This window comes from Hemicordylus capensis, chromosome 2 (assembly GCF_027244095.1).
Source record: "Hemicordylus capensis ecotype Gifberg chromosome 2, rHemCap1.1.pri, whole genome shotgun sequence".
NCBI lineage: Eukaryota > Metazoa > Chordata > Lepidosauria > Squamata > Cordylidae > Hemicordylus > Hemicordylus capensis.
Window position 1 is genome coordinate 426150036 of NC_069658.1, and position 26254 is coordinate 426176289.

The window sequence follows — 26254 nt, forward strand, 5'->3', positions numbered from 1 at the left end:
GATTAATATAACCAAGAACTAAGGAATGTAGCTCTTCTCCATCTAGACAACACAGCAGTCCCCTGGAGTTAAAACCATTGGAAGCTCTCTGCAATGGATTCCAAAATTATGTCTCACAACCCACATGATGTAAAGAAGTTGTCTGGAGTAGATTGTCAAACTTTTTGGAGTAGACTATAGACAGGCTTTCATCAGGGGCGTAGCTATAATTGAGCAGATGGGTTCAAAGAACCCGGGCCCCCAAGCTCCTGAGGGGCCCCCAGATCCACCCCTCCCTATTTTCTTCATCACCTTCCTCACTCTGTGTGGCTGCCGGGGAGAGGGGTGAACACAGGCCCCTCTCACCTAGCTATGCCCCTGACTTTCATAAGAGGTTAAAAATAAGTGGGGACAAACCTGGGGCTAGAACTCAGATAAAATTCCATTGTTGGGTTAGGCCAAGAACTATGGATATATGGTCGTAAAAACTATCAAGCAAAGTATGCTACAGAGTAGGAACATAAAAACATAGGAAGGAAGCTGCCATATACTGAGTCAGACCATTGGTCTATCTAGCTCAGTATTGCCTACCCAGACTGGCAGCGACTTCTCCAAGGTTGCAGGCAGGACTTTCTCTCAGCCCTATCTTGGAGAAGCCAGGGAGGGAGCTTGGAACCTTCTGCTCTGCCCAGAGCGGCTTCATCCCCTGAGGGGAATATCTTACAGTGCTCACATGTGGTCTCCCATTCAAATACAACCAGAGCAGACCCTGCTTAGCTAAAGGGACAAGTCATGTTTGCTACCACAAGACCAGCTCTCCCAGTAGAATCCCAGCCTAAATGGGGCTCTTACTATAATGCTTTTATTTCTTTATAAAAGGCTTAAATAATTAATTTCAACACAAAAACAGTATAAAAGAACAATCAAGTTATAAAATTACAGCAACAGCATAGTCAGCCAAAAATCACCTATACTTCCCCCAGTCATTAAATGGCTACCCCTCTACCAAATGCCAGATAAAACATGAACCACTTCCCTACACCTACAGAGTAGGTGCCTAACAGATTGCCTTTGGTAGGGAATTGCCTAGAAGAGGGCATATTAAAAAAAAAAGGTCAACCACTTCCTCAAGTATACTGGGCTCAGAACATTATAGAGCTCCACAGGTCATCATCAGGAGGACCCTGAATCATGCCTGGGCACACATTGGCAACCAGTGCAGACTGGCAAGAACAGATGTAATATCCTTGTTCCATCTAATTCCTGAAAAGAGGCATGCTGCTGAATTTGGACCAGTTGAAGATTCCAAACACTATTCCAGAACGGCCTTACCTGAGTTCTTCTGTTGGATGATGCACCCTAATCACATGTCAAGGAAGCAATGGCCATGTTCCTTGCTATGGAAGAATATAAAAGGACATAACTGGAAAGGGGTGGTTTACTTTCACATTGAGATCATTCACACAATCACAAACTGTGTTCTACCCAGGTTTGGGAGCTGTGTATGCTCCAAATTTTCAGTTGTGTGGAAGCAAGATAAGTGGAAAACTTGGGTAGGTGATTTTGTGGAAGCAAGGTAGGAGGAAAAGTTACCCAGGTTTCCCTCCTACCTTGCTTCCACACAATCACTTCTACCCAGGTTTTCCTACCTTGCTTTCCTGCAACTGAAGATTGGGAGCACACACAGCTCTCAAACCTGGGTAGAACACAGTTTGTGAGTGTGTGAGTGACCTCATTGTCTGTGAATTGTCCTTTTTGTTCTTTGCTCTATCAAAACATGCTTGTGTTTTGATAGAGCAGTTTGAAATATTATGATCAGAAAAATGCGGAATCCCAGAATTTGATTAATTTGGGGGGTCCTTCATCATTTAATCTGGCATTTACATGGATCCTCCCATTAACAACAGCTTGGGGGGCAACAATTATTAAGAAAATACTGCTTTTCATCAGATGATTGTCCTGTCCAATTACTTTAGTAGCTTTCTGCCCTCCTGCCTTCTTTGCACCTTTTAGTTCTACCCCTTCCCTAGATAAAAAGAGATAGAACCACTGAGGTGGGGCTGGTGTCAAGGCATCAATGGGCAGCTGCCAGGAGTCTGGTGCCGATCATCTCTGTGCCCACGGCTTCCTCTTGGTAGGGGAGACTGGGGAGATTCTCTCAGGGTCCAACCAGGAGGAAGATTTTGGAGAGCAGTTTGCCAAGGGTCCCCTGAAACCTGGAGCCAACTTAGCTATCTTGTCTGAAGAAGAGGCATTGAAAACAATGAGGCAAACCTGTTTGCCCTGCACCAAATGGAAATGTTTGTCCCTCCTCTAGAAGGAAATCATTTGGTGAAGAAGTCGCTGGCCCTTCTGGTCTGCTCATTTCACTCCCCAAGCCATTTGTTGAATAAGCACAAGAATGTCTGTCAGGAAATGCAACCTCTTGACTCAGGGGCGTAACTAGAATAGGGCAAGGGGAGACAGTTGTCTGGGGGCCCACTGCCTTGGGGGGCCCCCAGAGGGAATTCACATGACTGACACACACACCCCCCCACTGCACACCTGCCCGGGCTTCCTTCAGTTGTATTCATCCTCCCAAATTGATGTGGGTGTTAAGACCTGGAGCTACCAGAACAACATGTCTTTCTCTAGTACCATTAAATGATGGATCGTCCACAATTTACAAAACCTTTTAAAAAATAATTTAGGATGCTGTTCTATTGTGGCACATAGGTGTAGGGGTGTGTGTGTGTGTGTGTGTGTGTGTGTGTGTGTGTGTGTATACAGTGAGGGAAATAAGTATTTGATCCCCTGCTGATTTTGTCCGTTTGCCCTCTGACACAGAAATGACCAGGCTATAATTGGAATGGTAGGTTTATTGTAGCTGTGAGAGACAGAATAACAACAAACAAACCCTCAAAAGCCCAGTGCCCAAAAGTCAGCGATGGATTTGCATTGTAGTGAGGGAAATAAGTATTCGATCCCTTCACAAAAGATGTCTTAGTACTTGGTGGCAAAACCCTTGTTGGCAATCACAGAGGTCAGACGTTTCTTGTAGTTGGCCACCAGGTTTGCACACAACCCAGGAGGGATGTTGTCCCACTCCTCTTTGCAGATCCTCTCCAAGTCAGAAAGGTTTCGAGGCTGATGTTTGGCAACCCGAACCTTCAGCTCCCTCCACAGATTTTCTATGGGATTAAGGTCTGGAGACTGGCTGGGCCACTCCAGGACCTTCATGTGCTTCTTCTTGAGCCACTCCTTTGTTGCCTTGGCTGTGTGTTTTGGGTCATTGTCATGCTGGAATACCCATCCACAACCTATTCTCAATGCCCTGGCTGAGGGAAGGAGGTGCTCACCCAAGATCTGATGGTACATGGTCCCGTCCATCGTCCCTTCGATGCAGTGAAGGTGTCCTGTCCCCTTAGCAGAAAAACACCCCCAAAGCATAATGTGTCCACCTCCATGTTTGACGGTGGGGATGGTGTTCTTGGGCTCATAGGCAGCATTCCTCCTCCTCCACACACGGCGAGTTGAGTTGATGCCAAAGAGTTCGATTTTGGTCTCATCTGACCACAACACTTTCGCCCAGTTCTCCTCTGGATCATTCAGATGTGCATTGGCAAACTGCAGACGGGCCTGTACATGTGCTGCCTTGAGCAGGGGGACCTTGCGGGCACTGCAAGATTTCAGTCCTTCACGGCGTAGTGTGTTACCAATTGTTTTCTTGGTGACTATGGTTCCAGCTGCCCTGAGATCATTGACAAGTTCCCCCCGTGTAGTTCTGGGCTGCTTTGTCACCGTTCTCATGATCATTGCAACTCCACGAGGTGAGATCTTGCATGGAGCCCCAGACCGAGGGAGACTGACAGTTATTTTGTGTTTCTTCCATTTGCAAGTTATCGTGCCAACTGTAGTCACCTTCTCACCAAGCTGCTTGGCGATAGTCTTGTAGCCCAGTCCAGCCTTGTGCAGGTCTACAACCTTGTCCCTGACATCCTTTGACAGCTCTTTGGTCTTGGGCATGGTGGTGAGTTTGGAAGCTGAGTGATTGCTTGCTTCTATGGACAGGTGTCTTTATACAGGTACTGTAACAAGCTGGGATTAGGAGCACTCCCTTACAGAGGGTGTTCCTCATCTCAGCTCATTACCTGCATATAGTGAAAAGACACCTGGGAGCCTGAAATCTTGCTGGTTGATAGGGGATCGAATACTTATTTCCCTCACTACAATGCAAATCCATCGCTGACTTTTGGGCACTGGGCTTTTGAGGGTTTGTTTGTTGTTATTCTGTCTCTCACAGCTACAATAAACCTACCATCCCAATTATAGCCTGGTCATTTCTGTGTCAGAGGGCAAACGGACAAAATCAGCAGGGGATCAAATACTTATTTCCCTCACTATATATATATATATATATATATATATGCTTTTTGTTACCACTATTCAGCCTCATTTAAGATTTCTTTGCTTCATGAGCTGAGCTTTAGTGAGGGAGGGGCCCATTTTAAGATCTTGTCTCTGGGCCCACTCCAACCTTGCTACGCCCTTGTCTTGACTAAATCAGCTTTTAAAAGAAAATTATCTAGTCTTCATTTTGCTGAGAAAGGCTAGCAAACATCTCTCTGCCATGCCTGTCTGATATCACTCCCTTCTCTCACCCCAGTCCAAATTATCTGAAAGTTTTAATCCTGAATTAACAATTTTTGGCATGATTTATTCTGACCACAGAATTCCCCCTCATTGCACTTGGCAACCCTTTTTCTTTCTTTGGTGCAGGGGACATAATGAACCTGACCAATGGCCACTCCTTTTGGTGCAATGTGACCATACTGTGGGTAAGACATTAGCTCTTCACAACACTTCAGGACAAAATGCTTTTGGAGCTGATATGGAGCAATTGCTGCAGGCAGGAAAGATTCTAATTTGGACTTCCTAACAGACCCTTGGCAGATTCGCAGAGATACTCCCAGATCACTCATATGGTGGTTCTTTTAATGGCGGTTTCCAGTCAGACACAAGAATTTGTGAAGTGTTAAAAATGGAAAGCACAAGATAGTAGAAGGTGCCAACATACTTTGAAAGAACAGTTGTCTCAATCTTGATATGTAACCAAACATTCATCCATTCCACAACTACAATGGAAAACTTCTATGTCAATGGGAATTAAATGGAGAAGTAGTGTTAATTTAAGTTAAATCGTTTCTCCATTTAGCTCAATGTCTCTGTCTTCCCAACCATCCAGGGATGAATATCAGTGAACACTGGTTTTCTTTCTGGTTGGACACACAGATTTGTGGGAAGCTGTCCACTCTCCCATGATGCCATGGGATCTGTCTCCCCGTGCGGGGTTGGGGAGGCTGAGCTCTCCCGGCATGGCAGCTTTGGCGGAGTGAATGCCGCATTGTCACGCCGGGCTGGAGTCACAGATAATTACCTCAATTAGTTACAATGGAAGAGTAATAAATACAGGCTTAGTGTCTTCTACCCCACTGGGTCTTCTCAGATTAATCCAGCCCGGCCGAGCAGCACTGAAAGACATGATGGACAATTCATTAAACTCCCCAAATGCCACACAACCTACCCATGAAGGTTTGTGTTAGACCCCTGGGGCTCAGCGCTTTGTCCCTAATTGTCTCTCCCAGGCATGGGCCACCTAACAGCCAGTAGGTGACGGGCTGAAGCGCCCGGGGATTAGGGGGGATGCTTGCCACGTTGCCTTGGTGAGCTGGCCAGTTGGGAGAGGAATGCCCCCGGGGAGGGTGGGGGGAAGCGGAGGGGCGTTCCGACAAGGTGGGGTACTTGCCAAACACAAAACCAGAGGTGCAAGGAGTTAATTAGAAGCCAGGCAAGGGGCCGCAGGCGGCGACGGCGAAATCACTTCCGAGGATTAATACGGGACAGGCTCAGCTAAAGCTGACGATGAATAATCTAGGAAGAGGAGTCTAACTCTTTCCCACACATGCCCCCTCCCCAGCCTGTACTGGTGAGCCTGATCCTAAACCCTTTTCTCCCACTGGTCCAAAAGAGATAAATTACCGCATTAGGAATTGATGCCAATAATGATGGCTGGCTTATTCTGGCCTTTTTTTCTGGCTGACACTAATTTAGTAAACATTCTCCTTGATGAAGAGTTCTGTGAAACTGAAAAGCTTGCATACTCCTAAACCAACCTAAGCTGGCCCAATAAAAGATTACCTCACTTGCTTTGCATCTCCTGGGATCAACATGGCAACCACAATCTACTAAACAGTTAATATGACTGGTCACATTCAGATGTAACATCCATCCCACCTCCCAAAATATGTTTCAGTGGCTCCCAAATCTGTACCACAGATATGGCCCAGCTCAGCTCCATGGCACCAAAGTTCAAAGTGAAGAAAAGGCACTATCTTTGGCCTTCACTGGAGAGCAAATGGTCAGACCAATGACTTGACCAAACCACGGTAGAAGCAGACTACTATCTTGTGTAGTCCTGATTTCCATTTCTCAATAGCAGATGTGGCTCCTTAATTTAAGTTATACATATGTTTCTCTTGGCAGATCAAACAGTGGAAGGTTCATCTTGACAATGGCTTTTCTTATCAAGAGCTTTATTCAAAAGCATACTATGTGCTGCTTCTGGAGTGGAGCCCCTCTGCCACTTACCATGTACAGAGAGCATGACAAAAAGTGATAACACTTTATCCAAGGTATACTGATCGATTAAGTCAGATATTCATCAGGCACAGTTGGCACCAGGCTTTTCAAAATGAATAGCACTTCATACAGGCCTCAGGAAATGAAGTGGAAATGCTCAGAGCACACACCTGTAAAAGACACAAAGCAGCCTTTAAATGCGTAGAACACCGTATTTTATACAGAAATTTATTATCAGCAGACATACCATAAAAGGAAACATCCATAATTGTTCATTGACAAACAAGTAGTTATTCATAGTAACAACAACACATAAACAATACAAGAAAAAATCACCACAAAGGCAACTGCCAAAGAACACTATATAGTGCTACGAAGCCGGGCAAAAGATTTGGAAATTCTGCAGATACCAACATCCAGCAGTCCTATGCACTGATAACTCCACAGATAAACTGCAAGCAGGTATCTTTATTTATAAGAGCACGCGCCATTTGGTAATCTATGCAATTTGCTATAAGCGAGGCTCTTCAGCTGTTGTTAGACTACAACTCCCATCATTCTCAGCCACAATAAGTTGTCATCCAACATTGGCTGGAGAGCACACAGGTGGCCACCCCTGCTATAAATAATGGCCATTAACACTCTATCCTAATCCACACCCTTAACTACCCTTTCAGCATTCTCATTGTTACAAAGCTTGCAGTCCAAGACAGGATTTAACTGAGTTGGGCAAGACTAGTACATAAGTCTAATTCTATGGACTGAATGGATCTAAAGGCCATTAAATGCAGTGCTGGGCAGCATTCACACTGCAAGCTTCAAGTAGTTCTAAAGCACTAGTGCTAAGTTCACAATGACTTCACACACGCAGTCATAGCTATGTGGGAATCACTTCTCAATGTGATTGCAATATGTATGTGAACATTATAATCATACGGGCAGGGCCAAGCATATAGCTCTTCCACACCTAGTCTGGCATCTTCCCTCCTAATGGGGTGCATACACTTCAGTAGAGTCAGTTTCCACATTCAGCTGCTAGTCATTGTGTTGGCTAATTAAGTTATAGTAGCTAATGAAATGGGGATGATGGGAGCTGTAGTCCAATAAGAGCCATAGAGCCTCAGGTTGGCCACCCTGGTTTATAGCCAATTGCAAAAACTACCAAATGGTGCAAGCTTTTATAAATTTAGATATCTGTTTGCAGTTCAACTTGGGAGCAATGGATGGAAGGTTCAGACTTTGCTCTAAAAAGGTTTTTCTTAAAACTGGAGGACGAATGTTTACAGAAATTTCCAGAATCCCTTGTATGTGTGAATCAGCCCTACAAATATTTATAAATGTGTGAATCAGCCTTACAGATATCTACAAAAACTGGAGGATGATACCTAGAGAAATTTCCAGTATCCCTTGCATGTGTGAATCAGCCCTAAGGCCGTTGGTCAGTCAACCAGATCAAATGGCAAATTTTCCTCTGTAATGGCTAAAATTCCTTCAGTTGACCTTCTGATGTTGTGGCCATGCCACATCCATTTTCTACCTATTTTGCATGGTAAGGTAAATGCTGATAGGACAATGCCAATCTACCCTGTTCTAGCACAGCAACATTGTGGCTCAGTTTATGACATCACTTCAGAGCCACAGGTTGTGATGTTGTACTAAAACAGTGGCCGTTATGCTCCAACTTGACTATTTCTGTTATGTATGACTATTTCTGTTATGTATTCATGTATGTCATTTATTCCTCTTCCATCATGCAACTGAAGGAAATTCCCAATCCAAGCGTTGGCCAGAATTAGATCGGTACCTTCAGCAAGGTGGCTGAATCACGTCCCCTGGAAATTGTAGGGTTAGGCCTCAAAAGTACTGAGATCAACCCATGTGGTCCAAACAACTGAACTGGGCCTGATGCTGTGTTGACTATCAAAAAGTCTGGAATGAAGATTTTCAATCATTACTATGCAATCAGAGTCTGAACATGTGAGCAAGATCCATCCATCCAATGGTGAAGAAGTCTCCTAACTCTTTAGTAGCATGTTAACATCCCATGTTAGCAGTTGTGGATACTGCTGATGACACAGAGAACATGGGGTGGGGGGAATCACTGTGGACTAGAGTAAAGCAATTATGAAAGCGTTTTGTCTCTTACCAGAGTCAGGCAATACTTACGTATTATAGAACTCCAGTGTTATTCTCTAAGGGTACATCAATCCAGCTTTTATTTACAGAACTGGGTGCCTTGTTTTAGTGCTTCTGATCTCCACATAAAACACATGCATAGGATATTTCAGTTGATGCTGGTTTCCATTTCTCCCTACAATTGATGGGGCCATTCTGATAGAGTCAATACAGGCTGTGCAATCTGTATGTCTTCTACTTTTACCATAGAAGGGTCTCAGAGCAAAAAGATGAGTAGGGGAAAATTGCCAGCTACTAGAGCTGCAGCCATGTAATAAATAACGCTACAATATCTACAGTACATTGCAATGCACTGGAAGATTTCACAGCAGTGGTAATACAGCCTCCAATAATTATTGGTTCAGCTTCTTGTCAGTCATAGATGAATTTGGTATATGAAGTTTCTCTAACTCCAATTGGCTGCATTGCACAATTTGTAAGGGTGGCTGCTTTCCATTGGTTGAGTTGCTCTCTTCTAAAAAGTGTTGCCTGCCATTGGTTGAGCAGCTCTCATTCCTAGGAAACTTTTCCGGCTTTTGATTGAGTGGCTCCAATTGTAGAAGGGGATGGGCTTTGGGGAATGGAGTGATAAAATAAAGTAAAATAAAACAGGCAAGAAGGAACCTGAGCATAGGTCCACCCATTGATTAGAAATAACCGTCCACATATTTAGCTGCAGCCTTCTGTCAGATTATAAGCCAAATTTTTGTTTTGTTTCCTACTCTGCAGTTCTCCGTGTAGTAGGGAGTTAGAGCTACCTTTTAAAAATTCAGTTTCCTGTGAAATGCCATTTATTTAATAACCACTTATTTACAAATATACAAGTTGTGTAGAGGATTGCAGCCAAGAACAGCGACGCTGTGAGTCTTTGAGGCACTATCCGTTCTCCCTAGCAAACAGCATTTTGCCAGGCTCCTGCAAAACTCAGGCTTTCCTTCACTGACTCCCATGCAATGTTCTCCCACAGAGGCCAGCTCTGGCCTGTGAGGACTGTTGCTGGGACAGCCTCTCCCCCACCTTCCCAGGAGGAGTGAAAGACCCGTGTGCCCTGAGAGGAAGGGGAGACAGGAGGCGCCCAGGCCAGCAACGAGCTCTTGTCCTCGGCTCCTGGAAAGACCGACAGCCTGAGACGGTTTATTAATCTTCTGTAATTTGCTTGTTTTAATATTGTAAACCGCTTTGGGTGCCTTTGTTGAGGCAGAAAAATGTAAAAAATAAATACATAAATTCAGAGTGACAAAAACATTTCATCCCAGCCCCCTCCTGAGAAGGTTGCATGTATTCAGTAATGAGTAGCTACCAGTTATTTTTTAAAAAAGCAATCAGTGCTCATTTATGTGATTATATCCTAGATCATTAAAGGAAAAGGAAAAATTACCTATTAGCTGGAGAAAAGTTAATCTACTCACTTGACACAACCAGGCAGCAGCACTCCCAATATACTAAACTGGACCCGGTGCCAGGGATTGGGCACTGGCTGGTGACCCAGAGCCATCAGAAGGCCAATGGTCCTCCACCCCTGAGGCCCCAGTGCCTCAGTCAGCAGCAGCAGCAGCAGCAGCAGCAGCACAACTCTTGGCTGAGTTGCTCCATCACTGTCTTCTTCCACGCTCCACTTTCAAATGAGTTTCCCCCCAAGGCTGTGATGATGCAGGGTACCCCTGGAGAAAGCCCATTTGCACAGAGGCAGAGTCATCATATGTCTGGTGCCACTGCTGAAGAAGAAGCATTTGCTACTAAGAGCCCCTGGTGGCGCAGTGGTAAATCTGCCGCCCTGTGACCAGAAGGTTACAAGTTCGATCCTGACCAGGGGCTCAAGGTTGACTCAGCCTTCCATCCTTCCGAGGTCGGTAAAATGAGTACCCAGAATGTTGGGGGGCAATATGCTAAAATCATTGTAAACCGCTTAGAGAGCTCCGGCTATAGAGCAGTATATAAATGTAAGTGCTATTGCTATATTGCTACTGCCGCTGCCACCCCCTGCTGCCCAGTGAGCCCTGCTATGGACCCTGACAGGCTTCCTGGGTGGCAGTGGGCAACAGTGGGTGCTTTCCCCTCAGTGGAGTTCTAGAGTTGTTTTTGAGTTCCTGTGTGCCTCGCCTTCCTGACCAAGTGTTACGGCTAGGCATTTGGGAGCTATGAGATGGTTGCTCTAGCGACAGGCTGTGACTCTGAAAGAGAAATGTCTACTCCCAGTATGCTTTCCTGGGTACCATGGGGGCGGGGTGGGGGGCAGGGGCCCAGTGTGTCACTGAGGGACCCAGGCCCAGCACAGGGCTTTTCTCATTACAGCCTGGCATTGGCCCTGCTATACCGTGGAACAAAGGCTCACGTATACAAAGCACAACTTCACCAAACGTATAAGTATCTGAAAATAATTTCTTATTAAAAATACCTCATATGAGTTGCAGATTACAGCTATCTAATGACAAGGTTATATGAAATACATCCGTCCCTAATGGAAAAAAGAAGACCTTTGTGAAAAGTAATAATTGTCATGTTGCGATCATTATAATAATATCAGCCTTTTACCATAAAATCCATTAGGCAAACATCCAGCCACTTTAAACACTCCAGTTGTTCTCAGACTGGGCTCATGCCTGAATATTGTAGTGATACAGTTTGATTTGCGTATTTTCTTATACCAGTTCACAAATCAATGTGCCATTTATATGCCATATAATTATCAACCACCCATATTCAGCAAACTCTCAGGAACAAATTCATTCCATTGTGACAGTTTCTTATGTACTCTGCCACTAAATCCTTTTAAACTTGTAAAGTTGCATCTCAAGTCCCAGCATGATCTTTCCTTCTAAGGATTAAGACCGTCAAATTCGGCTTCCTGAAAGTTTTTAAAGAAATGATGAGATTCTAATCCTAATGATGAAGATGGAAGGTTACCAGTAAATCGGGGCTTTTTGGCCTTGCACAGCTCCATATCTGTGTCTAATGGCTGGAAAAATATATCCGAATAATACAGCCAGAATTAATCATGTAGATTTGCTAAAGTGTCTGCATTTTGCATACTTTATTCTGAAAAAAATGATTTTGGTTCCCTTAACATGGGCTCTGAAATGTAGTTTAATATAAAGTACATCCAATCCTGTCGTTGGTTTCTAGCTTCTGCTTCAATAAAATGGCAGCAAAGAGTTAAATTCATGAACTCAATTTAATAGTCTGAAAATTGGGAACTTTTTTCCCTCCTTCCGGAATCATCTCCCCCTCTTCCCTTTAACCAATCTTCTTCTCAACCAGAAAAGTGCAGTTTGTGGCTAAAGTATCCAGATGTTGCTCAGCTTCCCAGATGTGATGGGTCTTTCCATTCCAGGCGGGGCCGAGCGTGCTTCTTATAATGAAGCAAAGGGGGTGGGGGATGAGTAAGTCTATTTTTAAAATCCCTCTTGGCTTATTTATAATTTGCACCCACCGTGTCTGAGTCTCACAGCAAGGCGACTGTGCAGAAGGAGGAAGGACCCATTTGCCAAAGATGTGAGATATTTCAGCAACCCCACTGGAAAAGCTGCGTAGCGACTTAGGAGAAAGTCATTATCTATATTCTTAACTCCCTACCACAGGAAAAAAAGCTATTTATTTTCCTGTCCGGGATTTCGTGATAGCTCCTGGCAGACAAAGGTGATACACTGGTTATTTCGAGTGTGTGTATGATGCCTCTCTATTTCCAGGTTCTATTTTTCTTCTGCTTCTCCTGTTCTATTTTACTGCACGGGTGACTCGCTTGCATCTTAGCATGGTGGGGCCAGGGAGAGTCAGCTTTTCCATGGCTGTATTTCTGGAAGCACAGAGCAAAGTGTTTGATACTCAGACACCCCAAACACCCCAGATAAGGCTCATTGGCATTCCGGCTTTTCAACCTCTGAGTCACCAGAAAGGCAGAACCGTACTGTTTCCATATTCCAGCATCACTATTATTATCTGAATTACAGTCACCTGGTTCCCACTCAACTCACAGTCTTTACCGTATTTATCCCCACAAACACTCCTGAGTGGTTCATCGTTCCCCCCACTGACACAGACACAGACAAAGACACAGGCACATATACTGGATAGGTGAGAAGCCCAGACCTAAGGACTAGGAACTAAATGGGAAATAAGGTTGCCAGCTGACCAGGAAAAATAGACTAGACTGCTGTTGTACACTGAATAGCAATTTGACCTGGAGAAATCAGAGGATTAAACTTTTCATGGCATGGAGATAAGGATTATATCATCTGCTAATGTCTGGAGACCATGATGCTGTTAAAAGCACAAGAACAGAGGCCTGTAAAAGAATTGACAGCTTTAACTGAGAAATATGGCACGGGCTGGAACCTAGACTGTAGCTAATCTTCAAAAAATCTGGATGCATGTTAAGATAATTTTATGTATGATTGTTACAAATATGGCATGATCGCAGCATAACTGGTGGTGAGCGTGTTTATTCTATTATTTTTTTATATTCAGAAATGTCATGCTTTTAAACATTTTACAGATGTATGATATGGTCACTCTTGTAACACTCCTATTCCCAAAACCATTATCACTGCCTAACCTCCCACCTCCCCCCAACTTCTTCCATTTTTACACACTGCTAGAAGTTCTTCTTCGCTTGCTGTTTCTGCCTCCATTTGCCCTGCAGCTACCTGTTTTGCTCTGTTTAAAATCACAAGAAGATTTACTATTTGTTATCGGGGATTCCCAACCTTTTAAAACAAATATGTGCTCTTTTTGCCACAAACCTTCAGCTCAGGCAGAGGCACTCTTGCCCCTGGACTTTGGGGCCGAAGTCCAGGGCCACCAGACCCCCCCTGAGGCCCTCCCCCCAATCCTCCTTAGCCTGTCCTGGGTGGTGTGGTTTGTGCCCTCAAGAACCTACATGTTAAAAAATGATGCTCAGCTTGCAGCTGGTGGGCGGGGGGGGCCCCTCCAAAATTACCTAGAGGCACCTCTGAGTTCAGGTATCCCATAGAGCTTGTGTGTCTGTGTCTGTCTCTCTGTGTGTACAGCAGCAGTGTGGGGAGGCAGGAGGGCTCTGAGTACCCCTGGGAGCCCTTCAAGTATCCCTAAGGGTACTAGTACCCCCCTGTTATGAAGCCCATGGTACATATGAAGGCAGTTGACACAATGATAAATAGGGCAGGGGCTGTGCATGTTCCCATGTTCTGTTTGGATGTGAGGGGAAAACAAGGGCAGAGGCACTGGCAGTGATCAGTGATCCTGCCAGTGGCAGCTGGTAAGAGGGCTTTTCCTCCTGTCTCATTCAAGAGCTGGGTACAGCAGCTGGGTAGGACGGAGCCCTCTGACTCAGCTGCTGCTTCACAGATGATCACGGTTGGCGCCTCTGACCTTGCCTTTTACTCCACATGAGCAGAAAGTGAAAGTGTGCACAGCTCCCAAACGAGGGCAGGATGCTTCTCCTACCCTATTTATCATGGTAAGAACCAGCCTAATGTGTAATGAACAATTCAGAATGAACTTCACTAATTAAAATAGGGAGGGGCGGTAGCTCAGTGGTGCTTGGCATGCAGAAGGTCTCAGGTTCAGTCCCTGGCAGCCTCTCCAGGTAGCGCTGGGAAGAGACTCCCGCCTGAAACCTTCGCGAAGTTGCTGCCAGTCAGTGTAGCCAATACTGAGCTAGATGGACCCATGGTCTGACTCAAGCCACTTTCAGACATGCTCCTTGTAGCACCAGCCAGCTGTTGCTTGCAGCCACAAGCTGAATGGCAATGTTCCCTCCAAACCTCATCGGAAATGGCACTTTCACTGCTGCTGTATGTCCTGTCCATATTAGTGGGTGTTGCACAGCTATACCACTACTCTACAAAAAGTCAGGTTTTTTGCATTAAATAAATGCAGTGCTCTAAGTGCAAGGAAAGCACAGATGGACAATGGATGAATGCTGCTGCTGCTGTGTTTGTGACCTCCCTGTAAAGATGTGACAATCCCAGAGTAAACACCACATCAGGGATTGCCCTCAGTGTGTGACAGCTTCATATGCTTATATGAAATATGGGGCAGCTGTAACATGCAGAATGGCAAGCTGCAGAGCAGATGGTGGCATGTAGTCCAATCTTGCATGTGGGCCTTCTTGAGGGTGCATACGAATGTCCTCCCTTCGGAACTATTAGCTAGTAGATATAGTAGAATTCTGACTGAGCGGAGACATTGCCCCTGTAACTCTGATGAGGTTGAGTCGGTTGCGCATGTGCTCCTGCTGTGTGTCTTTTACATAGGCCTTAGGCAAAGACTAATTGACCCTGTTTTACAAAACTTGCCAGGACAAATGGATGAATTTTATGTTAAATATTTGTGAATAGAGACATTAATTCATCAACCCCTGCTAACTTGGCAAGAGGCACCTTTTAACGTGGTGATTCTCTTTATTTAGCTGGGGCAGAGTAACTGGCCCTATCCACCCCCAGCACAATACCTCCAGTGACTGTTGCTAGTATCTATCTTATGTTTCTTTTTAGGTTGTGAGCCCTTTGGGGACAGGGAGTCATCTTATTTGTTTGTTATTTCTCTGTGTAAGCCACCCTAAGCCATTTTTGGAAGGGCGGTATAGAAATCAAATAAATAAATAAATAAATAAATAAAAGGCACACGCAGTTGTGAGATTCTGTTGTTCTGCAAAACCAATGCAGAACAACACATGTTGTTCGGCCAAACAACTGTGGGTCCATTGGACCCGCAGTTCCATGTTACGTCTGAAGGTGGCCAAAGTCAGGCCTTCTCTGTAGCCTCTCGGAGCCTTGGAACATATGCCCAGTCCAGAGATGGGGCTTAACATTTCTAATAGCTTGTTAAGAAGGTTTTAAAAACACATTTTTAAAAAGCAGGCTTTTAGTGGTTCTTAGTTGTTATAACTGCTTTAAATTAGTTTTAATTGTTTCTGGGTGCCTATGCGTCACAGTAGCCTGAGGGCATATATTGTCCAGGAGAGCCATGCTATCACGGTAGAGTTACCCTTGCTAACTGGGCAAGGAGGCACCTTCCAAAGTGATGATTCTCTATCTATTAAGCAGGGCGGAGGGGGGGGGGGAGCTGTTCAAGCTCAGCACATCATCCCTCCAGTGGCTGTTGCTGGTGTCTGCTTTGTGTTCCTTTTTAGACTGTGAGCCCTTTGGGGACAGGAAACCTCCTGCTCATCTCTTTTCTATGTAAACCACTTTGTGATTTTTGTTGTTGAAAAGTTGTATGTAAATAGTTGTCCTCATCTTGGTAGTAGTAGTAATATAGCTTTTCAGCTCATTTGCAAGGTCTGTGCAGCTCCAGCATGTCTTGCCTAGCTAGACTAGTGTTATGATTGTGGTACTACAGTAGTAACTTACCGCATCTACAAACTGATTCTTCTGTGAGGGCCCCCTCAGGAAAACATCTGCTGTTTTTGAAACTGCTTGATATTGTTGAGTCCTTGTCTGGTTCACACATGTGTGTACAGCTCTTTGTTTCCTCTGTACTTGATGGCTGGAGGCTGAATGTGTGAGCTGTTTCAGTTGAAAAGCATTGTGTTCAAAATAAGAATGTAAGAACAGCCTCCTGGATCAGGTCCAAGGCTTACCTAGTTCAGCATCCTGGTAACACAGTGGCCCACCAGATGCCTCTGAGAAGCCCATAGGCAAAAGGTGAGGGCATGCCCTCTCTCTTGCTGTTGCTCCCCTGCAACTGGTATTCAGAGGCATCTTGCCTTTGAGGCGGGAGGTAGCCTATAGACACCAGACTAGTAGCCATTGATAGACCTGTCCTCCATGAATTTGTCCAAGCCCCTTTGAAAACCATCCAAGCTAGTGGCCATCACCACATCCCATGGCAGAAAATTCCATAAATTAATTATTGCTATCTGAAAAAAGTACATCCTTTTGTTGGTCCTAAATTTCCTGGCCTTCAGTTTAATGGGATGAGCCCTGTTCTAGTGTTGTGAGAGAGGGAGAAAAAATTATCTGTCTACACTTTCAATCCCATGCATAATTTTATGCACCTCTATCATATTTCCCCATATTCACCTCTTTTCCAGACTAAAAAGCCCCAGATGCTGTAGTCTAGGCTCATACAGAAGGTGCTCCAGGCCCCTAATAATCTTGGTTGCCCTCTTCTGCACCTTTTCCAGTTCTACAATGTCCTTCTTAAGATACGGTGACCAGAACTGTAGGCAGTACTCCAAATGTAGCTGCACCATAGATTTGTATAAAGGCATTATAATATTAGCATTCTTATTTTCAATCCCCTTCCTAATGATCTCTAACATGGAATCCTTAGGAATCAAATACTATGAAGTGATATTAAAATTCTGTCTGCAGAGTTAGATTGGTGATGGTCCATTCACACAATAAAGTGATTGTTAGATATTGGCATCATCAAATAAAAAGTGTACGCTTATCAGTTTCTAGTCAGTCTGAAATGCCTTGTGTCATTTGTTCAGTCTTCCTCTGGATCCACCCCTGCCTAGCCTGATAGCTCCATTTTGTACTGACAAAATCTAGTGCTGATATTATGCAAGTGAGGGAGTAAGGGAGAGAAGTCAGAATTGCAAGATGCTGGATCCAGGACAGCTGAGCTTAAAACAGAAGCAAACCACCTGGATGAATCCACCCACTTGAAATCAAAGCCACCTCTCCCCATCCCATAATGAGACACTTGGAGATTTCAGTGCCCCACTGTTTTGGATTCCTGTCCCTGAAGCACCTCAAAAACCACAGTGCCTTTGCCTGAAGGAGGAACCAGTCCTTCAGGCCCCCCCTCATGCTTTGCTTAGGCTATGCAAGGATTAGCAAGGTAAATAGCCTGATTGGAAGCAGGCAGGAAACTGCAGAACCAGAAAGCTTTGATTTCTGGGCGCAGCACCCTGGCTTTTGAGTGTTTGCCACTGAGGTTTATAATATCTAACAAGGCTGTGCCACATGCAAAGCTCTTGAGCTCCTGCCTTCAAAGGCAGCTACAGTTGACAAACCTCTTGCAATTACAGGAAGCATATTCAGGCTGGAGAGTGACCAGGGCCCTTCTGAAGCCATGAGCACCTGCTTTACACTGTCTGTGCCCGACCCCTTTGAGATAAAGGCTTGGCACTATGGAAAATCAAAAGTGATACCTGTCCCTATTGATAACATCACCATTCACCCATGATCCATGCATAAAGCTTGGGCTTGGCTTTGATCTTTCCTTCTTTTTTGTTCCCCATATTTATCCTGTCATCATCATATTGCTTACGTCATTGGGAAAACCTGGCCCTTACTCTCCATCCCTTTGGCTAACTTTCTTGTTAATGGTCTGGTCATCTTGGACCACTGCAACCACTGGTCATCTTGGGCCACTTTTCTCTCTGACCCTCCATTGTTGTTTCAGGTTGTAACAGAAAATGGGAAACAAGAAGTTTGATTACTACAAAAGCTGTAAGGATGAATGAAAGTGTGCCAACATCCTGCCTTAGCTACTGAAGGAATGCCCCCTGCACCCAAAGCATGTTACTTTCAGCACCATTGAGAGTGGACAGGGCCCTGCCTGGCTGGCCTAGAACTTTCACCTGAGATCCTCCTAAGGTGTACAAATGCACCACCTCTAGGAGTTTATCTGTTCCAGCTGTTTTTCTCCCAAAAATGTTCCAGGACATACCAGAAACAGCAGTTGCAGTCCACACCTAGTCCCAGAGGTTGGCCCTGATCAGAGCTCCCCTTTGGAGTTTGTCCTGTGGAAGCCAACAAGAGTGATAACTTCCCCAAACTGCTCTTTAGCACGTAGCATGTAGAGAAAACACACCAAAGACTGACACAGGAACCACAAGGAGCAAATAGAAGAACAAACAAAAATACAAAAGTCAGTTTTTAAAAAACCAAAACCCAAATGGTGTCCCTAGCTGCCTCCAGTAGGTGGGAAATTCCCAACAGTCATAGAGTACAGCAGGAAGAATGAGAAAAGTAGCTTATTGATGGCTCTCAAGCAAGGGAAGGAAAAGCAGATAGTTTTGGAATCTTTTCATCCATGGCTTGTATTGCCATTGAAATATTGCAGATTCTGCGGCCGGAAGATCAAGCGGACATCTTCCTAGTCTATTTTGGATCGATGTCAAGATGACTGTGCAGCCAACAATGTCATTTTGTTTACTGTCTGCAGATGTGTATTATTAAAAAGCAACACAACAGAACACTGAGGGTTTTTTCCCTAACTACTTTTGCCAGGGATTGGAAGGTTGTGGTCAGTATAGATGGAACTGCTGCTGCTGCTGCTGGGCTTTTTGCATTGTTAAGCTGCTAAGCATGAGGAGGGGCCTTAGTTCAGTGGTAGGGCACATGCTTTGCATGCCAAATCCCGGGTTCCGTTCTTGGCATCTTCACTTAAAAATATCTCAAATAGCAGAGATGTGATGGGAAAGAACTCTTCTTGAAACCCTGGGAAAGCCACTGCCAGTAGACAGCCCTGAACTAGATTGACTGACTCAGCAGAAGACATATGAAGCTGCCTCCTGCTGAGCTAGATCCACTGGCCCACCTAGTTCAGTACTTTACAGGGCTGCTCAACTCTGGCCGTCCAGCAGATGTTGGCCTACAACTCCCATAATCCCTGGCTATTGGCCACTGTGTCTGGGGATTATGGGAGCTGTAGTCCAAAAACAGCTGGGGGGCCTAAGTTGAGCAGGCCTGGTTGGCTCTCCAGGGTTTCAGGCAGCGGTTCTTCTCAGCCCTACCTGGTGATGCCAAGGAGTGAACCTGGGACTTTCTGCAGGCCAACCAGGCTCAAGGCAGCCTCATATGTGATTACTACACAAAACAGCAAATGTTCTGCTCTGGATGACGGATATTTGTCGGATCATTCATCCATCTCTGCAGCCTAGCAAAAAAAGGTTTTGCCTACCCATAGGTTATAGCTTTGCCAACTCATACACTCAATATGAGTTGCTATTTCAATGTAAGTTTTGAATTATTAAACATGGATTGTGCTCCCCAGAATAACATATTTTTGTTTACTGCTCTCATATGACTCTGTTGCCATTCTTTGATTTGGATAGCTTTTTAACACAGCAGACCAAGGCATAACAAGATCCAGTGTCTGGAAGTTTACAGTTAGATGAATTCAAGCTGGAAGTGAGATGTGGCTTTTTAATAGGGCGGGCAACATTGGAACAGATTAGCAAGGGATATGGTAAATTATCCAACACTTGGAGACGTTAAGTGGAGATTGGTGGTGTTCCCAAAAGATATGTTGTCATTCAGCTGCAAATAATTGGGCTAAGTGTAAGGATTGCCAAGCAAAACTCCATGTCCTGTGCAAGACAGGTCAAATGAGAGGTGTGAAGGTGTTCAAATCTTTATCCATCTCAAGAAGTGTGCAAAGCAAACATTCCTCCAGCCTTAGAGGCAAGATACTTCTAAATACTAGTTGCAGGGGAGCAACAGTGGGAGAGAGGGCATGTCCTCAGCTCTTGCCTGTAGGCTTCCCAGAGGCATCTGGTGGGCCACTGTGTGAAACAGGATGCTGGACTAGATAGGCCTTGGGCCTGATCCAGCAGGGCTGTTCTTATGTTCTTATGTTGTACTGTACAACTGAATGTCAGTGCAGAGCAACTTGGAATCAAGCCTTTCCCCATCCCAGAATGTAGCAAACCCATAAAACTCAGTTGAATTGATAAAAATATATACTTTATTTTCTTCTAGAATGCTGGAAACAAGATTCATGACAACACTTGCGTGAATGAAAACAACATAACACATAAACCTAGGAGCAGGAACCTTGGGGTAGGCCTATAAGAATATAAAACAGGCAACAATAAATATTTTATTTACATACATATGCAAAATTATCAGCAATCCCAACCACTTCTTCAGTGCATATTACTTACAGGATTCTCCGAGTGAGCGGGTGAGAGTAAAGCAAAATGGGGAGTGGGGAAACTGTTAAGAAAAAAAGTCAATATTTCCTACAAAAACATTTTCTTGGCAAAATGATCAGAGGCCACACACACACACACACACACACATACACAATTTGGGAATAGTTGTAAACACATGTAACAACATGTAATTTAGGGGAGCTGCCTTCCTCCCTTTGAACTTGACAAGCACTTGGCAAAGCGACACCAGCGGCTTTTGACAGATTAAGCCACAGTATTGCCACACTGCTATACACAAATGTGACACTCAGTCAGGACCAAGCAGGGCCTTAAGTACCAAAGCACCATGGGGATGCAATTGACTAGGGCATTCCCCTGTATTTAAATAAATGGGAGCTGCACAAGAGCACAGCGATGGGCTTGTGTAGGAGAACCACCTCCTGGTCAATGGTGCTCACATGGCCCTTGACGTGTGAATGAGAAAACCAAGGCTCCACAGATTGCTCAGAACAGCTATCCCATTGAGGCTCTTTGGAACTAACACATTGTGCCAAAACCCCCATGGGGCTGGGTCTACAAAAACATGGAGTAGTCAGGTGTTCCCTCCAATGCTTAGTGATCACATACAGTGTCTCATCCACCAGGCAGTCAATCCATATGGGCAGTGCTTAATCTCTAAAATGAAAGGCTCTGGGCTGTTTGTCATCTAAGAAAGAATATGTATCCCGTGACCTGGAAGCCCCTAATCCTATGCCTGTGTGGGCACTGACTGTGGTGAGGAAAACGTACTCTGCACAAGTCCAGAGACATTTTTCCACTCCATGTATAGGAACAAAAAAACTCCAGTGAATGTGAATGCAGACAATCAAGTGGGAGAGATGAGCCCTGGTGCTGAAGGGGTCGGGGGCTCTACCGGCCCCTGCCCTCGTGAAGACCTGGCTCAAAATGAAGCCCTGTATGACAATCTCAAGAAACAGGCAGGATTTGAGGGGACTGCCTAGCAGAGGAACAAGCTGAACTCTTGGGGCCGTGGGTCTTGCAAGTATCACCACACAAGCATCTCCTCTCTCCTGGGTGTCCTGCTGCAGCCCTCCTAGTTATGTGGGGTTGCCCCACACAGGCTGAACGGGGGAAAGAAGAAGCACCTGCCCTAAGTAGGGTTGACCCTCCTTTCTGGGCCAACAGAGGGAGCTGTATTCGGAGAGAGCCCAGGGAGAGTGTTTGCCTCCCCTCTGCTGTGGGGGGAGGAGGAGGAGGAGGAGTGTTTTTGCCTTGGTGGGTCCCCTCAGCTCACGCTAGGGGCGGGAGCGGAGGCCGCAGCAGGCCCTTCCCTCCCTGGCTGCTCACAAGCACTCGTGCAGCACCTGCATGTTGGTGCAGTTCAAGCAGCTGACGTGGCAGCACCAGTGGAAGGTGCAGTTGCAGCGCTCGGTGACCCGCTGCGTCCGGGTCCGGTAGCCCCGCCCGCAGCACAGCAGCTCGCAGCCGTCCAGGGCCGGGGAGGAGCTGTTGCAGGAGCGGCCCGCCGTGCCCGCCGTGCCGGTCTTGCCGCTGTACGTGCAGAAGTTGGGCGACTTCTCGAAGTAGACCAGGTCGTGGGGGGAAGGGGGCTTGTGGGCCGGGTTCTCCGGCTCCAGGTGGTGCAGCTCCACGCGGGAGGCCCGGTTGCTGCCTTTGTTGCCGTAGATGACGCGCGAGGCCCCGTCGAAGCGGTCCTTCAGGAAGTCCCCCACCGTGCGGAAGGTGGGCAGCCGCATCCAGCAGGTCTTGACGGTGCACGAGCCCGACATCCCGTGGCACTTGCACTCCTGACGCATCTCCGTGAAGACGGTCTAGAGAGGCACACAGGAGGAGGAGGAGGAGGAGGAGGAGGAGAGGCTTGTTAAAGACCGCCGGTCAGCATGCCCGCTGCCACTGAACACCGTGCTGCGAACAGGCATGGGAGTTCTTTGCCCTGTGAAGGTGGGGCCTCCTAGGACTGCCGCACGCTTTTCAGAAGGCGGCCTAGTGCCTAAGAGCCGGCGCAGCTGTCGACCAGGAAGTCCCACTGTCCCAGGGTCAGAAATCTCCCTTTGCCCTGAACCCCCTGGGTGGTCTTGGTCAAACCAGCCACTGCATTCTGCCCAGCCACCCCCTCAACCCCCAATATGGGGGTAACGACCTACCTTAGAGGGTTGTTGTGAAGGTTACTGAGATCATATATATGAAGCATGCTGAGCATTCTAAAGCACCACTATGTAGTTGCAAGGCTTAATTTTTTCAAATTTTTTTTTACTCCCCACAGATGATCGCCTTCTCATCTTCCTAGCGTTTTCTGTACGATCTTAGCGTTCCCAAGCCTAGCTGGGGTGGTTGGAGCTGGCCATGTGCTGTTGCTTCCCCACAGTTCTCCTCTCCCTTCAGGGCTCCACTGGGAACCCCTCACACCAGGCCCATGGCTGCTCTCTGTCTCCCTCGCCACTTGCTTGCTAGTGGGAACGGCTCCCCTGGAGCACTGTGGGGCCCCCTCCCACCAACGGAATGTGGATGCGTCTCTCCAAGCCCAGAGCCTTCCCTTCCAAAGGGGTTTTACTGCAATTAGAAGAATTGGAACCATTTCCTTCCAGATGTGTAGGAGCCCACATGGCAGCCGGGCTTGTGGTTCTGGGCTTGGCTAGCATGCATAGGGTTTGCCTGCCGAAGGGGCTGCCTCTTTTCCCTATTTTGCCACCCCACCCCCACATCCCACCCCTCCCGTGCTGCTACTGCCACCCTCATCACCCATCCCACAACCTCCTCCTGCAGAAACAAACGGGCACACGTTCCCCAGTGCCAGAAGTTCACATATAGAGACATGCAGAAAGCAACAGTGTGTATGGCCATGCGGAGATATATACAACCACATATCTTCATGTGCCAAATATCCCTTCCACAAATCTGTTTGTAAATGGAGAGACCTTCCCATAAGGCGAGGCAACAGATCTGGGGTGTTAGGAAGGGCAGCAGCAGCAGTGTGGAAGGGAGACTGGTCTGATCCAGGGGACCGCAAGCCACTGGGCTGTTCTCCTGCAAAAAAACCCCACTGGTAAGAACTAAAGCTGCATGAGAGCACTACTGCACTCTTGAGAAGCTCTTGTTCATTTCAATTACAGTTGTGCAGGAGAACCTCTCGGTGAATTGCGTCCCTTCTTAATTAGGGAATTGAGGGTGGGATCCGTTTGGATTTCCTGCCAACCAGATTGCTAGAGATTAATTTCAAAAAGGCTGCAGAGCAGCTTTTATCTATTGACACCTGGGGGAGAGCACACGGGAGCTGGGAAGAATCCAGTCTGGGACAACCCATCATCCTTTGGAGACAGTGGCATAAGCATTTCAGTCCTCAAAATGAGGATAAGAGTAGAATTTGGCAAAGCATATAGAGAAACAAATGATCAGTGGTTAAAGAGACCAAAGTGCTGAAGGAATAGTTGCAACAACAGGCATTTGGAGAAGGATGCATACAATGAATGTATACAGATGTTTGCATGCTGGGGCAAGAAGTCTTCAAGCCATTGAGGGGAAATTGGGCTGCCTGGTATTCAGTGAACATGTACATGTAGTGAGCATTTCAGAAACCTGATGGAATGAGAATCAGTGGGACTGATTCAATGAGAATCAGTGGGACATGGTCAGGGCTGTCCTTAGGGCATGGCAAGCAGGGTGGCTGCCCCGGGCCCCGCTCTTTTAACCCCCATTAGAATTAACTGGATGGGGGCCACACACTTGCTGACTTGACCCACACCCTACCAGGGCTCTCTAAGGACAGCCCTGGGCATGGTTATTATCCCTGGATCAAGAGAAAGGACAAAGTAAGTAAGCTGTAAGGGATGTGGTATTGCTCTGTGTCAAAGAAGTCAAAGGAGAGCTGATCTTGTCTTAGCAAGTATGACTTGTCCCCTTAGCTAATCAGGGTTCGCCCTGGTTGCATTTGAATAGGAGACCACATGTGAATGAACACTGTAAGATATTCCCTTTAGGGGATGGAGCCGCTTTGGGAAGAGCATCTAGGTTCCAAGTTCCCTCCCTGGCAGCATCTCCAAGATAGGGCTGAGAGAGATTCCTGCCTGCAACCTTGAAGAAGCCGCTGCCAGTCTGTGAAGACAATACTGAGCTAGATAAACCAATGGTCCGACTAGGTATATGGCAGCTTCCTATGTTCCTATGTAAGTTAATAAACTAGGCACCTTATGGAATAAATTGCTGCACAGAATTGCTGTGGATGGAAATTCCAAGCCCAAAAGGTAATATAGTCCTGGGGACATATTTATCACCTGCCACCCCTTGGTGAGAGTGATCTTGAAATGAAGGAAGAAATCAGGTAGGCAAAGAAGAAAATGTAAGCTCCCCTCACATGGACTGAGTAAATGGATGTTCTGATCATGACAAAGACACAAAATTTCTAGACATGACAAATCGCTGTGCCTTAGAACTGTTAGTCATGTAGCTGACTAGCAAAGGCGACGCTTGACTTAATCCTGAGTGGTGCTCAGAGTCTGGTGCACAATGTCAGTGATGTTGATCACAGTACTATTAAACTCAATAGCTGACATTGTGACTAGTGGTGTGCATGCGCAGCCAAAGAAAGCACATGCACAGTGGTAGCAGCTTCGCTTCTGAAGCATGGATACGCATAAGTGGGGAGCAGTTTTAATCTCTGCCCTACTTCTGAAGCATGGATAGTCATGTGAGGAGAGCAATTTTTGTCTGTCCCCCATCATTAAAATTGGTCTCCTCACCAGAGGTTTGAAAGGTAGCCAAAATGTTTTTATTCATATATAAAGCCATTTCTCCCAGTTTATCTCGGGCAAACTGGTAAATTACCTGGGATGATAGTCTAATGGACCTGCAATTTCTTGGCTCCTCTGCCAATTTATTTATTCATATATCTATATCTGTATCTATATCAATATCTATGAATTAATAAATTGAGGAGGAGCCAGGAAATTACAGGCTCCTATATAAATTGGCAGAGGAGCCAGGAAATTACAGGTCCATTAGACTATCCCAGGTAATTTACCAGTTTGCCCGAGATAAACTGGGAGAAATGGCTCCTGTCAAGGGAAGTCTTGTGTCTTGTCCCACAAACCTTTCAGAACTCTTTGTCAACAAGCACTTAGATAGAGGTGATCCAGTAGACAGTGGCTGACATCCTGACTTAACTGACTTAACATCCTGACTTAACGGAAGTCCCATTGAAATTAATAGGACACCTTAGTCATGCCTAACGTGTCTTATTAATGTCAATGGGACTTCCTTGGCCTAATTTAGTCAGGATGTCAGCCATTATATATTTGGATTTCCAAAAAGCTTTGACAGAATCCTTCACAAAGGCTCCTGAGCAAACTTAGTATCTGTGGGTTAGGAAGGCAAGTCCTTTATGAACTGGCAGCAAGTTAAGGAACAGGAATAGGAGTAAACAGCCAGTTTACAAAGTGAAAACAACTCGATGCAGTATCAAGATCCCCCCCTGTACTGGATCAAGTGCTATTTAACTTATTCATAATTGATCTGGAGTTGGGTGTGAGCAGTGAGGTAGCCAGGTTGGAAAGAACACCAAATTATTCAAGATGGTGGCGGGATGGTGACGTCAAAGAACTCCAGAAGGATGTCTTCAAGCCATGTGAATGGGCAAAAAAAAAAAAGGCT

At 45.8% G+C, this 26254-nt stretch overlaps 1 protein-coding gene across 1 annotated transcript in view; it reads right to left on the reverse strand.

Moving 5' to 3' along the window:
* Nucleotides 1–20382: 20382 nt before the first annotated feature.
* Nucleotides 20383–26254, reverse strand: part of WNT1 (Wnt family member 1) — a 52245-nt gene continuing 46373 nt past the window's right edge. Inside the window, exon 5 of the mRNA XM_053289317.1 lies at nucleotides 20383–22422. Coding sequence (XP_053145292.1) covers nucleotides 21934–22422 — 489 coding nt within the window. The 3' untranslated portion in view covers nucleotides 20383–21933. The remainder of the gene's footprint in view (nucleotides 22423–26254) is intronic.